The sequence below is a fragment of the Aspergillus multicolor genome (assembly GCF_047715735.1).
Source record: "Aspergillus multicolor strain CBS 133.54 unplaced genomic scaffold BDW74scaffold_26, whole genome shotgun sequence".
NCBI classification, from domain to species: domain Eukaryota; kingdom Fungi; phylum Ascomycota; class Eurotiomycetes; order Eurotiales; family Aspergillaceae; genus Aspergillus; species Aspergillus multicolor.
Genome location: NW_027395977.1, coordinates 208,902 through 225,213, shown reverse-complemented (window position 1 = coordinate 225,213; position 16,312 = coordinate 208,902). Strand labels below are relative to the sequence as shown.

Genomic DNA, 16,312 nt, shown 5'->3' with positions numbered 1-16,312 from the left:
GAACCATAGATAGCGTCTCTATTCAACGTGAGTCATAGGCTCTTCTGCTGAGTTGACTAGTCAGCTTGGCATGGGGCGGGGTTCAAGGCAATATAATGGGGTATTATAGGGGGCAGTGATGCAGGCCTTGAGAAACTGTTTAGTTCGACTCTCCTGCCCACGTGAGTTTCGAGGCAGCACAATGATGGCTCGGGGTCAAATTGCCTTCGCCCTACATTGATGTAAATAGGGTTCGTTTACCGGCGCCGTATGTGTGAGCGGCTACCATTATGTAGACCAAGCTGCAAGTTCTATAGAAGAGGTATCTCGAGTAGGAAGAAAGCAAAAAAAAAAGCTCATATATTCTTACACGCAACAATCAGACCTAGCTAGAGCAAATTACGCAACCTAGGTATCTAATCATCATAAGCAGACTCAATCTGCCCCTCAACCGCAAAACTAGTCTGCTTACCCACAGGATGCCACTTACTCATCTTCTTCATATCAAGCGGCTCATCCAAATACCGCCAGTCCTTATTAAAGCGGACTCCGGATTTCTCGACCTTACGAAACGCCTCAATCGCCCTCTTCGCCCTCCTAGCCTGATTTATGCCAAGCGGCCTCGTAATCTCGGCCAGCGCTTTGTTCACAGCGTCCTGCTTCAGCAGACCCTTGGCAGCCAACTTACACGCAAAGCCGATGATGAAGATCTCCTCGTGGTCAGTGTACATTTCCTTGAAGGTCTCGTAGAATCTCTCGATCTGGTCAATTTCGATGGGGCCCAGGTCGATGTGCCGTAGGTAGTCAGACTCTTGGAATTCGAGGCTGTGGATGGAGACGCGGGAGAAGTTGAAGCAGGTGAACCATTCGCAGCGGCGGATGGTTGTATTGCGGAGGAGAAGGACTTGTGCGGGGATATAGGGGCCTACTTGTGAGCTGCAGGTGATGGCGACTGAGAGTCGGATTTTGTCGGGCATTGTTGTGGTGCTGGTGATGATGTTGGTGGATTTGTGGTTTTATGACTGGATTGATCAGTTCGAGACTAAATGGTGGTTTGAAATGATAGTTGAGCTGGGATAAAATCGAGAATGATATGGATCAATTTATAATTTCGAGTATCAATCGTTCTCGTTCAAAACTTTTATCAACTTGTTTATGAAGCTGCCTTTGTCGAGGGCGGCTTCGGAAAGTCATTCCATTCATCCTGAAACACCTAGATTCTCAGTCACGCCATGGATATGGTTCTGTTGGGAGGCTAGGAACGATATTATAACATTTGGTCTCTTACATCTTTATCTATATATCTCAGCAACATCAGAGGCCTGCCTTTATTTCGCGTCTTTGTATATACCTCCAAATTCTTCTCCTCTCAATTTGAAAGAAGTCCGCTTTGTTGTGTGTGATGTGGCTGAACATGGCAAGAACTTCATTGTACTCTGCTTGTGAAGATGAAACATACGATGGTAAGACATTGAAATCATCTTTATAGAAATTGTCCCACGTGGTGGATAACAATGCAAACCACAGCTTTCTTATAGACCAATGGAGATGGCTGAGGGTTGCCGGGGTCACATCCACCCTCTGTTCCACATAGCGTCCGGCTTGATGAATCATGGTCCTGACTAGGCAAGTTGGATAGCCTTCTATTTTGAAGTAATCGACGCTTCGATTCGATCATAATAGAATACAACGATAGATGGGTTCATCCCATTATTGTACAATAACGGGCTACATTAAACAGCAAATTTCGTCAGGAATGCAATAATAATTATAGCTCTAGTCCTAGGTGATCTAGTGCTCTCATGCCTATATTGTCTTGCTTTTAAATCGTATAAATTACTGCTAAAGATGTATATTGAATGTTCAAGTTTATGGTCCTTTAATTTAAATCACGTTGACCCCAAATAATGTTTCGCAAGCAAATATATAAATAATGAAATTTTCAGACCCTTAGTAACAATAACAACTGAGCACAGCCCCTAACACTTCCGTCCTAATAAGAAAGCTGAATAGAATCAAGACGTCCAATCCTCAACCAACACCTCGATCCTCTTGCTCGCCAGCTGCTGTCCCTCCGGAATTGGCCTATCAATATAATCCCAGTCTTTATCAGACTCGACCTTCTCCTTAGCCACCTCCCCAAGCACACTCTTCAAATCCTTCATATCAAACTCCCCCTTCTGCTGCACCTCCGGCAACGCAAGACTCATGCTCGCCATATCATACGCCTCGGCCCCCGGCATAAAGTTGCTCTTCCTAGCACCGGCAGCCCTTGCCTTAACCCTCTGCAGCGCATCTGAAACAACATCCCACTCGTGTGGCGTAAGGCGCTGCAACGTCCTGGAAAAAGCCTCACTCGCGATCTCCTCGTTAATAAGTCTCCGCCGCACAAGGCGTCTCATGAAATTGAGGAAAAAGATCTTCTCGAGCGCGGCGGGCGTCGCGGAGAACTGGTCGAATACCGACTCAACCTCTCCTTCCCACATTTTGCATAGCTCCGTGCACCGCAGGAAGTCGGCGCGGGACGGGGCGTCCTGCCAGATCATGGCGCGTCGGTAGGAGGGGCAGCAGAGCCATTCGCTGCGGTGGAGTACGGCGTTGTGGATTACCAACACGGGGGTTGGGAGGTGCGAGCCGACCTTGGCGATTGCGATAGCGAGGTAGATGGTGTATTGTTCCATGGATGTTGTTTGCTTGGGATCTAGTTTGTTGGTTGTTGTGGTGACTTGGTTAATGGTCTTGATTCAGGTGATGAGCTCGTCTGCTGATAAGGGCCTTGGTCTCGATGGTTAGAGCGCATTCGATGCCTACCTAGGACGCCTTAAATAGATTAATAGGGTTGATATGTGAGATCAGTCCCCTTTATCGTACAATGCCTTCATCCGTTCTACGGTACAAAGAGATCTTTGTTCAGTTTGATAGGCTTTGTGGATATTTGCATTGTGGTGTTGATCTGGAATTGTCCACGCAGGCTTCCCCATTAGCTCTCTTTGTTGAGCTGGATCAAAAGCTTTTTGTCTGGGCTGAAGACGTTGAAAGCTGGAGGAATGCCTTGTGAAATAGAGCCTGCGGTTGGTATTTTTACAGCAAGATCAACCCATTTTGTACAGTACAAAGGGATTAACCCAAGGTTCGGGAATATAGATACAATTCTAAGTGAGATCAATAGGCTGTTGAGTCCATTCCTGGTGTAAGAGTGTCTATGCTTACCTATCTTTGATGGATCGAGTCCGCGTGATAATTACATACAAGTCGTTCTCGCACTTAAATCCGGCCTCATCGAGTATCCGCAAGCTAGAACCCAGGAAGATCAGTTGAAGCTACCTTTAAATTAAGAGGCCAGTAATGACTTCGAACAAGTCCATCTATTTACTTATAGGCTCCATATCTTCATCGTTCTACGAACTATCAAAACCAAACAAGACCCCAATAACCAATAAACAGTCCTTAACGCCAAACTCCAAACTCCAAACGCCAAACGCAAATAAACAACCAAATCCCAAGGACCTACCTAAGCAGCCGGCGCATAAAAGTCCACGGCCTCAAACGCAACTTTTCCCTCCAGCAACCCCTTCTCAACAAGCGCCTGCAAAAAGTTACAAACAAACAGCTCATTATCCGCCAACTCAATGCCATAGAACACTTTGCGGAACGTACCAACTTGCTCTTCAATGATCTCGCCAATCTTGGTCCAGTGCGCGAACATCTCAGTGGACAAGGTTTTATCCGTGTACACAACCCGCTTACCGTCGATGCATGAGTGAGCGCTGATGCCTGGGGTACCTGCTTCGGGGTCCACCATTGAGTACTTTAGGATCACCATTAGCGCGGTATAGTCTCGTTTGCTGCCGTTGCTAAGGAGAGTGGCGAGGTAGATTGTGCACCTTGGGGGTTCCATTGTTGTAGTTGTGGTTGTTAGTGTAGAATGGGTTCTTGGTGTTTACCTGTCGTGTGGTGAGCGACCGGCCTGTAACGATCGTAGGTATCGCTTATGGAGATACTGGTCGCAAGTCCATGCCTTGCAGATGGGATGTATGAGTTTGATTTATGTGTTGGGGACTTTGCTAAACAATGGATCGGACTCAAGTCAAAGGCAATTTCTCCTTGATTCGTTGTAAGTAATTGTGTGTTTCTTTGTGGTAGGGCTTGGATCCAATACAAAGCCTATCAACGCAATCAACCCTCTACGGCATTGAACAAACTCTCAGTGACAAATTTTGGTTTTTGGAGCCTCTTGAAAGAACTAGTTACAAACGAAAATGGTAAAGAATGTATAGGGTCAGTCTGCTGGTGGATGTTGATCCATAGGCGGTCTTCTCTCCTTCTCGCTCGCCATTCCCTCCAGAACTCGCGTATGACAGTTTTCCTCCCGTGAAGAGTGCCTTTTGGCGCAGTCGGGGTCCACGGTGCTAGAGCTTCATTGCTTTGACCGTTTGTTTTCTCAGCGCTCAGCGTGAGATCGGGATCAGACTCAGGTAGCGCATTACGCTTGTGCTTTTGATTAACCTTCGAGGAATTGTGACCGACGGACATCCTCCGAGTCTCTGTGAGGGGCATTGTTGATTCTAGGGGCTGGGATGTTCCATAACCCCTCCTCCTGTCTTCGAGCTCCAGCCACATGGCAGCCCGTGCGTTGTCGCAGTCTCAGATGGCGCGACATAGCCCCTCGATGGTCGATTCATTGGTGGGTAAACAGGGGCAGGAGCTCAGACCACCGCTGCGACTCACTCACTTTTCCATCGAAGCAGTGGACTGAGACTCTGAGACAAGTACCCCTCCCCCTCCCCCTCCCCCTCTCCCCTCATACCCCCCACCACAAACACCATCTCATAACATGAGGGGGAAAAAAGTAGATGCATGTTCAACCCAAACTCTTCATCCTCATCAAATTCACAGAGAGCCCATAGTACCTCTCCTTTTCGGGATCCGCGCCCGCCGTAGCCGGTCTTCCCATAGTGGACGGCATCGACGTATCCGCAAGTTCAGGAATATCAAAGCACGGTGCGACGGCCGTTGCCGGCGGTTGATTCAAGTCGAGGCCCATGGGCACAGGATCGCTTTTCGCCCTCGCGCACCGCGTTTTCCGCCTCGAGCAGATTCCGATCGAGGGGTATGTGATGGGGTCGTCGAAGTGTAGATAGTGGTATTCGCGTGACCGCAGCCCGCCGCATCGGATGCAGCGGAGTTGTGCAACCGCGAGGAGGTTCGGGTTGTGGTTTGGGTTTGCGTCGAAGTTGTAGGTGTGCGTGTGGACATGGGGGTGGGCATGGGCATGGCTGTGTCGGCGGCTGGTATGGTGATGGGGATGGTGTTGACTGTAGGCGGGGTTGCTGCCATGGCTTGTAGTGCTGCTGCGGCTTCGTGAGCCGGTTGATGCGGAGGAATTGGAGGAGTCGTCTGGGGCGTTCGTGGGGAGGGACCAGGTTCGGGCGCGGTTGCGGCGGTCGTACTGGTCGGTGCTGGGGGTGCGCTCGAGGTAGATGGGCGTTCCTGAGGATGAGGAGCGGGCTCTAGAAGTTGTTTGTTAGTGGGTTGACAGGAAATAAGGAGGGATTGCTGGAGGTACCTGTTCTTTGCCCAGAGCCATGTACCGGAGACCCAATGCATCCTGTTCGTAAGGTATGACTGCCCGGCAGTCGCGTAGAGAGGTTGTAAAGAGAGGTGTAGAACAGAGAAACTGAGGTATAAGCAACCGAGTTCAACTCAAGGTTTGTCGTCAAAGAAAGACTTGGTGGTTTGAGTTCGCAAAATGTAACGAAGACCCCGCGAGTTATATACCCTGGTGTATGATGCTTTTCTATGCTCGCCAAGAAGCCTCACAGATCATTAAGGAGGGTCTAGCAAATGAGGACTGAGGAAACCACTTGTGAAACCAACAGAAAAAATACCGCAGTTCTGGAACAGGCACATTCAGACCTCTGTCTGGGAAAAGTTCCCCGCTAGAGAAGGTGCAGCTATGTAACGAGACTTTGAGAGCCCTGCGGAGCACAGAATCTGGGTTCCTAAGGGATTCGGGCACAAAAGTCCGATGCCTATGATGCTCGATGATGTTTTGCGTCAGAACAAGGCCCCTCTTCCCGGTGACTTGCAGCCTGGGTACCGGCTGTGGAAGGCTATGGTCCTGCGCCCGGCCGAAACCCGTAGGCTAGAGCCCTGCGTAGGGCCAGGGGAGGCTGGTTGGTGAATGAAATGCATAATCGTTGAGGTAGTAAGCAGGTTATTCCCTATTAGAGTGGAATTGTGCACACAACCAACATGGGCCAGCCTCATTTCCTTGCAGCTGTACTCGCTTAGCCCGCACTGTACAGCACTGACCAATTGCTGTATTCCAATAGCCCGTCTCATGATGCGCAGTTGATGTGGAACTGCGAGCAGAAACCTCGGGATTGTAGGCCCGGCATTTGTTGCAAACCTCTGAATCCTCTGTTCACCAAGAATTTGATAGCGCAGTCCCCTCTCCCTCATTGTTCAACCAAATAGTGATTCTACGTGGCGTTGTTAAACTTCTCCTAGTGCCTGGGTACCAAAGATCTGGCTACACCGGAGATCTACCCGATACCAGATCTCCTGCATGGTCGATCTCTCCGCGAAAGACGTTGGGCTAATGCAGTCGGTCGTGTTCCGTACCAGTATGCTGGTATCAAGTACGAACGAAGGGCTTTACAATTCTCTGACGTAAAAGGTTGCTGGCTGAAGCCTGCTTTCTCCTCGTGTATACAGCCCATTCTAGCCCGGCCCCCCACAGCTATATCCGAGAACCCCCCGAGATCAACAAAAGTACAGACTGCAGATGTAACCCTTCCAACGGGCGGACGTTTTTCCCCTGCATCGGGTTCAGCTTTGATGGAGTTTGCATGCTCGTCTTGTGAATCTGAATGCTACGGTGCAGCGTGCTGGTATCACGGGCAGGCCAAAGCATCAGGATAGGCTTTGGATCTGCGACGCATGAGTGCTCCCGGTGAGTTGCAGCTTCTCGAGAAATCCTGCTTGGACGTTCCGGAGAATTATCGCAAGTGGAGTCCTTGGTGAAGCTTAGTTCCCACAGCTGCAGGCCTTGATGTTTCAGAGTTAGCCCTAGTCCTGTACATTGAGCGTTGAGAGCGAGGCGACCAGTAAAAGAAGAACGGGATAAAGACTGACGTTTTTTTGACGGTTGACGTCGTGTCTGACGTTTTCGGAGCTTTACGTACCAAAAGTCAGGTTTTCTACCGCGTTAAAAGGTTCTTTGATTGAAGCGTAAAGCTGTACTGGTTCTTCAATGCTCCCTTCCAGATGATTTTCTATTCCTCCGCGGAAATATAGTCAACGCTGCCCCTAAAATCTAAAACGCACTTGCTATTAAACTTTGCACTACTGTAAGAAAGCTTCTAGCGGCCTTCGATAGTGCAGTGAGCGACGGGTCGTCCCGACCGCGGTGCATCGGCTACATTGAGGCCCGCAGTGATTGATCGTCCTTACAGCCTACCCCTGGTGGTATAGCATCTAGTACTCGTGCTACAAGCCACCAGCGCTATGGAATCGGGATTAATACAGGCATTTCATTGGCAGACGCAGGATAACGGAGACAATTCGATACCTGCGAAGGATACGGAAGTCAGCCCGGTGCCCCGGGCCGTTTTCTAAACAGACTATATACAGATCCTATCCACTATCGAGTAGAAAATATTACACAGTGAGAGTCCTAGGGGCTAAGAAATCAAGGAGTCAAGGGGTTATGCATACCAGGTGAATGGAGGGCTTATTGGCTATCCATATTTCGCCCCTTCCATCTCAAGGTAGTCCTAACTAAACTAAAGGCGAAATTTAGCTTGTGCCGTAGGACTATACAGGTATACGCCAATACGACATTAGCGATCCAAAGGCTCTCACCGGGCTCCGTATAGAAAATGAAGTCATCTTGGTCTGTGCACACCAGGCCAGCATTCTGGATATTCTGAGACAGCCTCACTGCCGTGAACTTTACCCGAAACAGTCCGGACCTCTAGTGAGCCTTCCTCACTCCGTTAGAATCAGTTATTTGCTTTGAATAATGCTTAGTAAAATAATTCTGGGGACGAATAATCATCAAGCTATTATAATCAGATCGTGTTTCAAGTACGAAATACAGCCTGAGGCGTCCGCGGTTCAGCGCATCCAGCAGGCTGTCCAGTCTAGCCGCGTCCTAGGGATAAAGCCTCCACCTCGAATAGCAGGCAATGCAAGAGCTGTCGCCCCGAGCACAAGGTAACAAATGCGCTTCCAGAAGAAAGTACCGAGAGATGCACTTCTATGCAGGGTCGTTCCTATGGTAGCACCCCGCGAGGACTGACATCCCACTTTGTGCGACAAAAATGGCCTCTACACTTCTAGGGCTGTTTCAGGACGAGAGCGAGTTGTATTCTCGCAGCCATAAACAATGCTCGAGCGATCTGTGGTGTCATTTTAGCAAAGGTCAAGGGATCCTCAGACAATACTTCGCTTGATCCCACGTTGATGCCCGAGTTCAACCCTAACACCCAATAGAGAGTGGCAAACACAATAGGTGACCTCTAACGGATAAAAACGGCATCTTGTCCATTGTAATCATCTTGGACGTCATTCTACGCTCACAAAACGGAGGAGTTGCCCTTCAGGGCGACAGCCGCGCGGCAAACCGAGAGTTGGTTCCTGGTGAGGCTAGGTATTGCAAGCCACATCGCCTTGTCGACTTGTATGCGGCTTGCACTGGACGAGGCCTCAGTACGATACTCGGAAGTGGCACGGAGCATGCGGTGGCAAAAGTGACACATATGGTACCCTAGCCCTAGAGACGGGATGCCGTACGGTCTCGGCACCAGCCCTACCGTAGAATATACGCGGTTACAACGTCATTTTCCTGGTAAATACAAACTGAGTCTTGACACAGACCTACTAGCATAGCATTATTAGCTTATGTCATTGTTGTGATCTTGAATTGTCCTATGCGTTGGCACTCTAGACCTTGCCATGCTGCCTGACATAGGGCATGGATGATGCCTCCTTGACGACCATAGCCATCAATTACCTGCCGCTTAAATGGCCCGTCGCGCCTTATTTTCATTATTTTCACAGTTTCATGAATACTTTGAACATCACGCTATCCTGTAATTATCAGGGATATGGTCGCCTAGTAAAGAATCCTTGCTAGAGACATGAACATTTGCAACCTAAACCGAATATCAAGTCACTGGTTACCTAGACTGTAGCCAAATTCATCTGCAGTGCCCATATCAAGTCTGGTTCCAGAATCACTAAGATTTGGAAGTATCTTAGGTAACTCTAGCGAGCAGTATATCCGCCATCAACCGGCAAACAAACACCAGTAACCCAGCTGGCGTCCTCGCTTGCCAGAATCACAGCTATCCTCGCGATATCATCGGGCTGCCCAGGTCCCTTCAGCGGGTGACGCCGGTTAAGCTCTTCCCACGGCGTCATGTTCGTGATCGTTTCTTTGAAGATCGCAGTCTGGGTGTCTACCAGTAAAGTCTTTATCAGCCTCCTTCCCCAAGGAAATCGGGACAATCCCAGATAGGAAACTTACACCCAGGACAAATCGCATTTGCATGGATTCTGTGCGGCGCATAGTCGAGCGCAATCTGACGAGTAAGCTGGCTCACCGCGCCCTTCGACGCGCAGTACGATGCTGGTCAAAGTCAGTTCTCGTCCCCTTACCGAGTTGGGAATGACCATCTCACGATTCTCCAGCCCGCCAATCATCCCCATAATCGACGAGATGTTAACAATCCATCCGCGATCCCCAGAAGAGTGCGGTTCCTGGCGCAGCATCTGTGCAAGGGCATACTTGCATCCCACGAAGACGGACTTCGCGTTGACGCGGATGGTCGTATCCCACGTTTCTTCGTCGGTCAAGTGCAGGACGGCCGGCGTCCTCGCCTCGATCGCTATACCGGCGTTGTTGACAAGACTTATATCTAATCAGCCTTGCTCACCAATCATTTATGGGTGCGTTGCATACATATCCAACCGGCCGTACTTCTCGACCGTAACGTTAACTATATTCCCCATCTGCGCGGCATCGCCAACGTCCGTCTGCACGAAGAGTGCTTCTCCGCCATTATTGACGATTACATCATGTGTTGTGGTCGCGGCTTCCTCCTCCGACCGTGCAATCGGCGATAAATCAGCGCAAACGACCTTCGCGCCTTCCTGTGCATATCGGAGCGCGATCGCTCGACCGAGGCCTGAGGAGGCGCCGGTTACAATGGCGATTTTGTCCTTTAGCCGAAGGGACTGCGACATGTTAGCTTTGATAGCGTTGCCTTTCTCTATGGTGATTTCTCGATAATTGATTGTGAACGTAGGCTTGAGGGGTGTACCTTGAGGTTATCTATTTACCTCGGGTCATGAACAATTTCCCCGCTCCACTCGGGGTAAGCCAAATATCTCCATTGCAAAGTTGGGGTAGAGTGATTGGCATTTGGCCTGTGGGAGGAGTAAGCAAGGCTGAGTTGGCATTTCGTTTTAGTCCGCTACCGTATGATGACTATAGGGTAGTTCAGTAGCCAGGACAACTCTACATAGTTCATAGGTTATCGAGATGATTTTAAGATAATAAGACGCTTACTGCTGGAATATTTGGGTTCCGGTTTGGCGGGAGTCTGCTTGTTGCATGAGTACATATGTGGTAACCGTATGCATATGCCCAGGTGAGAGCACCATACCGACCACCCCAACTGCTTGGCAGATCGTCCTTCGAGGGTATATATATTTCCGCATACTCACATGCTTAATGCTTCTAACCCAACCAAGCATTCAATAAGTTAAGAACAGCAAAGAGATCATTAGGTGAAATTGAATCCAATGGCAGCTCAATGAAAGCATGAAAAGCCACATGGTAGTTCTTCGTTGTTGCCTTCTTGCGGGCCCTCTCTACATGTGCACCCCAAGAGGACATGTCACCCAAGGGTAAATTTCCACGTCGAGTTTTGAAAGAAGCTCTTATACTCCGTATATCAGGGACCTTTTGCTTCAGGTCCAAAGCCTTCAAAGACTAATGTAATATTGATACCGAGAATGCCTTGATCCATTCTGATCAAGACTGCCTTGACAAGGTCTCTTGTTCCCATTTGTCTACCTATTATCACCTGATAATCTACCCTTCGTCCGCCACGCATTGTCCATGTCCTCCCGAGGCGCCTGTCGCTAATGCAAGGGCTCTTGGGCCCTGAGCCAAGGCGATCAGATACTATTTTTGCCGTATTTGACCATTCAGTGGAGCAAATACGAGGAAACAAGCCACGCGACAGGTTCACAACACGAGGATAAGATTAGATTGGCCCATGATGGTTAGGATTGCGAGGATCATCTATCATCATTGGTTCCTGGTCAAGAAGGTGTGGCTTTGACGCCTTGGCTGCAGGGGCAGGCCTTAGTTAAAAGGACTTTCAGCCTCCGGTTCCTCAGGGTCGTTCTTTCCCTAACTCCACGTTCCGTTAGGCGGCGCCATGGAGAGCGACAAGGTTCACCCCATGGTCGAGGACACCTCTCTGAACCCTTTACATGCCCCAGCAGACAAGCACCCTACAAGCCACAATGTAGGGTTGATCGCCAAACAGGCAAAATCTGAAAACAGTGTGTGGAGTCGCATTGGGCTTCTCAGTGTGCTAACGCTGATACTGGGGTTTGTCTTTGTGCTTGTGCCGCTTGCACTGCTGGGTCTAATGTGGAGAGGGTCCATGGTAGCTATAACAGGAGGAGAGCCGAGGGAGCTATGGTTCCAGATCGTGCATGCAAATTGGACGTCTAGGCTCGTCACTGTTTGCACAGCCGTTATCCGGACAATGATAGCGATGCAGGCCACCGTCGCAACGGCCATGATTGGCAGTGTTATCCTGGAGAGGATAGGGGTCCCGTTATCCCATGCGCCGTTCTACTCAATCGCCAGAGCTGCCTACGTTTCGCCAAATAGCCTGCTCCTCACGACCGGACTGCGACCGAAGAGCTTCCTAGCAATCATCATTCTGTTTCTGATTGTCCTCGAGGTCCTCCTAACGCTCGCCTCGCAATTCCTATCTACGATCCTCATCTCGGACTTCAGGGCCGGCATCTATACCGACACCACCAGCTCCACGGACGTACACATCCTGAGGAATATCTACATGACCGGTGTCCCACCAGACTGGATAAGCATACCACCTGCTTCAAGCTGGACATTTGCTGAGCGGTCTGAGTCGTTTACTACGGGGTCAGACTACCACGATACCGGCCACGTCTACCGCGCTATGCTCCCCTTTGAAGACGAGACGCAGCGAACGAACATCCGCAGATTCAACGGCCCAGCGCCCGTGATGGACCAGCGGATGGTGTGCTTGAGCCCGTCGCTATCAGACCTAAGTCTCAACTCCAGCTTCTCGACGAGCGACATCCGCCTATCCGGCCAGATGACAGTGAATATCAACGACTACCCCATGCTACGGAGCCCAGAGCAGGTCTCATCAATCGGTTTCACCTGCGCTCTCCCCTACCTCACCATGAACAACAACACCCCGGAGACAAATAGCGCCTGGGAATCAAGCCTCTGCTCACCCAGTCTAAATCTAGACTGGAACGTCCAGCTCGAAGACCCTCTCGTCGAACCAACATTCAACGACAGCACCACCCAAACACTGACGATACTGTACACCAACAACCCACGCGCATCCTCCATGCTTCTGATCCTCGATATTCTAGACAAAGACGCCATGTCATCATCTGTCCTGGGCCAAGACAATGGCGACGACACAGACACCGACACCCTCCGCACCGACGGACCCTGGGCCATCATCGGCGCCAACGGCACCGAAGTCCTCCGCGTCTCAGCCTGCTACACGAATCTCATCTCCAGGACACTCAACATCTCCATGACACGCTCTTGGAACAGCACGGAGCCAAAACTCACCTGGGACCGGAACTGCCAAGCCTACGACACAGCCCCAAGCGCACATCAGCTCGGCGCTGCCCGTGATTCAGATAACCTCGTTAACCGCGGCCTTCTCGCCCTATCTCCGCCCTCATCCTGGGAAGAATACACAATCGACTACGGAACCGTCGATCCAAACTACGAAGGGTACAATACGCACTGGTGGTTCGCGAAGTACCTCTTGGCGTACCTCTCAAACCCACAACCGGACACATTCCCCCCGGCGGACGCTGGGATATTACTTTCGAGCTCAAATACCGGTCAGTTGTCGAAGAATGCAGACCTCGCGCACGTCGCGCTCTTCCAGCATACTCTCCGCGAAACGAGGAGTCCTGCCCTTGCAACGCAGGCCTTGCTCGCTAGGGGCGCGCAGATGCTGTACTATAACCACCTCTTCAAGCTATATGATACTGCGCCTGCAACGACAGCGTTCGCGGGGACCGCGCTTGTTCCAGCAAAATGGACGGGGTTTGCGGCCACTGTGGCGATTATAGGCCTGCACTTTTTGGTGCTGGGGGTTGTGGCGGGATTGTTTGTGGGGTGGACCAAAGAGTCGTTTTTGGGACAGTATTGGCAGGCCGTTGCGCATGTTGTTTCGGATGAGACGAGGCCCGTACTGGAGCGGGCTTCGAGTGTCACTGATAGTGAGGTTAAGGCTTGGAAGGGCGCGGAGGATCAGGGAATAGACATGGGTCAGGAGAGCATCTTGAGGAGGAGGCTGGATGGAAGAGTCTCCATCGCGACTACCTAGGCAGGGCGATGTGATGGTTTCAGACAACGTTACGGCGTCTTATCTGGATATTCCACATGAGCTGCTGTCAGCTCATATGGGTACAAGTAAGATGATATCAGCAGAGTCTATTGGATATGGAGTTTTAAATTACATTAAACTAAGCTAACGGGTATGGTATATCTTCACCCCCAGGCAGTACTTCAGTACGCCCCAAGCGGCCTCGACCCCGGCATCTCATGCCTCATCTCCACCCTTCTGCTAAGCTCCTGAACATGCCCCCATCCACCTCCGAGATATACGTTGAGCTCACCTTGTAAGGTTCCCCCTGCCAATACGGTCTGTCTTGTCCATGTCCATTTACGTTCACCACCGACGGCGCCCCATACTCCGTCATCGCCGGCGACCCAGGCCAGGACACCGAGCCGCCGGGCGCAGGCGCATAAACAACAGACAAATCCTTCTTTCGCCGGATGCACATCGCCAGGAATATCGCGCCTGCGATAACCGCGACGCCGCCTACGCCGATTCCGATTTTCGCGCCCGTCGAGAGGTTGGAGGAGTGGTTGGAGGAGTGGTTGGTGGAGACGGTTGTATTTGCGGTCGAGGATGAGGATGGAGATGGTGTAGACGACGCAGAGGCCAGCGCTGGTAGGATGGACACGATCGTTACGGCGGAGCTCGTCCCGCAGCAGGTGGTGTTTGTGCCGCAGCACCATTTGGTTGAGATGTCTGCGCCATCGCAGGGCGTTATCTGAGCTGTGCTTCTGGCGTACTACAGTAACATCTGCTGTTAGCCCGGCCTCACATTCGGCCTCTATCTTGGGTGGGCAGTATACGTACATCGCTCTCACTACAAACATCCAAGCAGCTCTCGCTCGGCCACTCAGAGCTGCTACACAGATTGCGTCAGTACGCTTTCACAGTGACTTTCTCGTCCAGCTCGGTGCTGTATGTTGTAACGACGTTCTTGCAAAGCCCGTTGTCTATGCACGCGTCTGCGGTTAGGCCGTCGCTCCACGCCCCACCGTAGGGGTTGTCCCGGTTAAGCGCGCAGCACATGCCATTACCGCTTTCGCCGGATGTTGAAGAGCAAGCTACAGTCGCGCTGTCGGAGGTGCTGACGCCCTTTGAAAAGTAGCAGTGCGAGCTGCCGAGCGCGGTGGTGATTAGAGTGGTGGCGGGGAGGAGGAGGAGGCTGAAGCCTAGGCCGAGAAGGGCCGGGGGACGGTTTCGTGACATTGATGGTGCCTGCGCCGTTTGTGGCTCTGTGGTGACGACGACGAAGGGCTTGAGGCAGTGGTACGACGAGGATATTGAGAAAGTTTTCTTGCGACCAGGGGAAACCGGAAGGAGAGACAGCAAAATTTGCAGCTGATGATTCCGACTCGGTTTATTTCCGAAAAGCCCCTGTGACAGTATAACGGTCCCATCTGGTCCTTCAGCCGCACGCTTTCAGGGCTCGAAGTTCTGCAGGACATCAATTTATTGGACTAAGACCCGTAAAGGCTAAACCAGAAGGGATAAGAACCATGGAGTTGCGGATTCATAGTGGATCGTCATTGATCACTCTGACTCAGGAGTCGGTGCAGTTATGAGGCCGATGAATCTTGAGTATGGATATGGTGATGAACCAGAATCGTTGTAGTGGCTGCAATGTGGTTTAATCTCGATGCCAACAGATTATTCAATGATTATCGATGTCGAGGTCTAGACAAGCAGCTTACGTCTGTGTAGATCAGGGCGAAGCATTGTTCGGAGCCCTCAGCATGATTCATGATGAGCGATGTGGGCCACTACCAGCAGTGGCATTCAACCAGGGGAGAGCAACGCTGATCACAACGAGGCTTGGCCTGAAATGGCCGTGATTTCGTGCGACATAATTGGATCAAGCATGATGTGCTTGACTCCACTTTAATGCTTTGCCTTTCGGCGCTGACTGAAGGGCCCGGGAGTCCGAGAAAGATGCTTGACACCGGAGATCTTACATATCACTTTCAAGATTGGTCCAAACGAAAAAGGCCAAAATCTGAATATCAGCAGCATCGGTACCCCAGGTATGTCCATGCGTCACCCTTGCCACGATTGTACGGCTGGTTTCCCACTCATCATGTTGATACTTGTGCCAAACTGCATGGAGCCCCCGTGTCATCAATTCGAAATAATGGCTTTACTTCAACGCTGACTTGTTGGAGGTTGAAGGAATGGACTTAGGGCTTGTTCATAGTCATCCGGGGCATAGACGACCCACCGCGGGCGATTACACCAACGGTTGTAGACTGCACTGGTGTTGTCGTCTGTGCGCTGCGCAGCTTATCTGGGGACTTACAGTTGATCGATCATCAAAATGGCTGCTAGAGTTACCTACGATCCATGACACTTGATTTCAAGAGCCAACTGCATCAGGGACTGCTCTAGAGGTCCGGCTAAAGATCTAGTTGCTGGGGGGCTTCCTGTTCAAAACGACCTACTCTGTCGAAACATCTGGAGTCCTCGGGTGTATGCGGAGATAGATGTGAAGGGCAATATACCCCACCTTCGTGTGCATCAATATTATTGGAGTCCGAAGCCATGGAGAAGTTGCACGGCTAAGCCCTCCTCGCTAGGTATCCTCCCAGACAGGGGCCGGAGCTTCCTTAGTGCATGTTTAGGACGTCCAGTCCATAGATGAGCCTTGGAGATGTGGA

The 16,312-nt window shown here is 50.8% G+C and overlaps 6 protein-coding genes across 6 annotated transcripts; 1 reads left to right on the top strand and 5 right to left on the bottom strand.

Annotated features, from left to right (window-relative positions):
• Nucleotides 1-395: 395 nt before the first annotated feature.
• BDW74DRAFT_181212 (uncharacterized protein) lies at nt 396-956 on the bottom strand (the record flags this gene model as incomplete). Its single annotated transcript, XM_073729958.1, has 1 exon — nt 396-956. The coding sequence occupies one exon, from the start codon at nt 954-956 to the stop codon at nt 396-398; it is 561 nt and encodes a 186-aa protein (XP_073580780.1).
• Nucleotides 957-1,994: 1,038 nt separating this feature from the next.
• Nucleotides 1,995-2,660, bottom strand: BDW74DRAFT_181211 (uncharacterized protein; the record flags this gene model as incomplete). Its single annotated transcript, XM_073729957.1, has 1 exon — nt 1,995-2,660. The coding sequence occupies one exon, from the start codon at nt 2,658-2,660 to the stop codon at nt 1,995-1,997; it is 666 nt and encodes a 221-aa protein (XP_073580779.1).
• Nucleotides 2,661-4,840: 2,180 nt separating this feature from the next.
• BDW74DRAFT_181209 (uncharacterized protein) lies at nt 4,841-5,586 on the bottom strand (the record flags this gene model as incomplete). Its single annotated transcript, XM_073729956.1, has 2 exons — nt 4,841-5,489; nt 5,546-5,586. 2 exons carry the CDS (start codon nt 5,584-5,586, stop codon nt 4,841-4,843), a joined length of 690 nt encoding a protein of 229 aa, XP_073580778.1.
• Nucleotides 5,587-9,255: 3,669 nt separating this feature from the next.
• BDW74DRAFT_187039 (SDR family NAD(P)-dependent oxidoreductase) lies at nt 9,256-10,236 on the bottom strand (the record flags this gene model as incomplete). Its single annotated transcript, XM_073731388.1, has 4 exons — nt 9,256-9,449; nt 9,518-9,619; nt 9,672-9,901; nt 9,953-10,236. 4 exons carry the CDS (start codon nt 10,234-10,236, stop codon nt 9,256-9,258), a joined length of 810 nt encoding a protein of 269 aa, XP_073580777.1.
• Nucleotides 10,237-11,412: 1,176 nt separating this feature from the next.
• BDW74DRAFT_158966 (uncharacterized protein) lies at nt 11,413-14,229 on the top strand. Its single transcript, XM_073725401.1, has one exon. It carries the CDS (start codon nt 11,442-11,444, stop codon nt 13,644-13,646), a length of 2,205 nt encoding a protein of 734 aa, XP_073580776.1. The 5' UTR covers nt 11,413-11,441; the 3' UTR covers nt 13,647-14,229.
• On the bottom strand, nt 13,870-14,867 carry BDW74DRAFT_181206 (uncharacterized protein; the record flags this gene model as incomplete). The annotated part of the gene is made up of 3 exons (XM_073729955.1): nt 13,870-14,400; nt 14,469-14,478; nt 14,542-14,867. The coding sequence occupies 3 exons, from the start codon at nt 14,865-14,867 to the stop codon at nt 13,870-13,872; spliced, it is 867 nt and encodes a 288-aa protein (XP_073580775.1).
• Nucleotides 14,868-16,312: the final 1,445 nt, after the last annotated feature.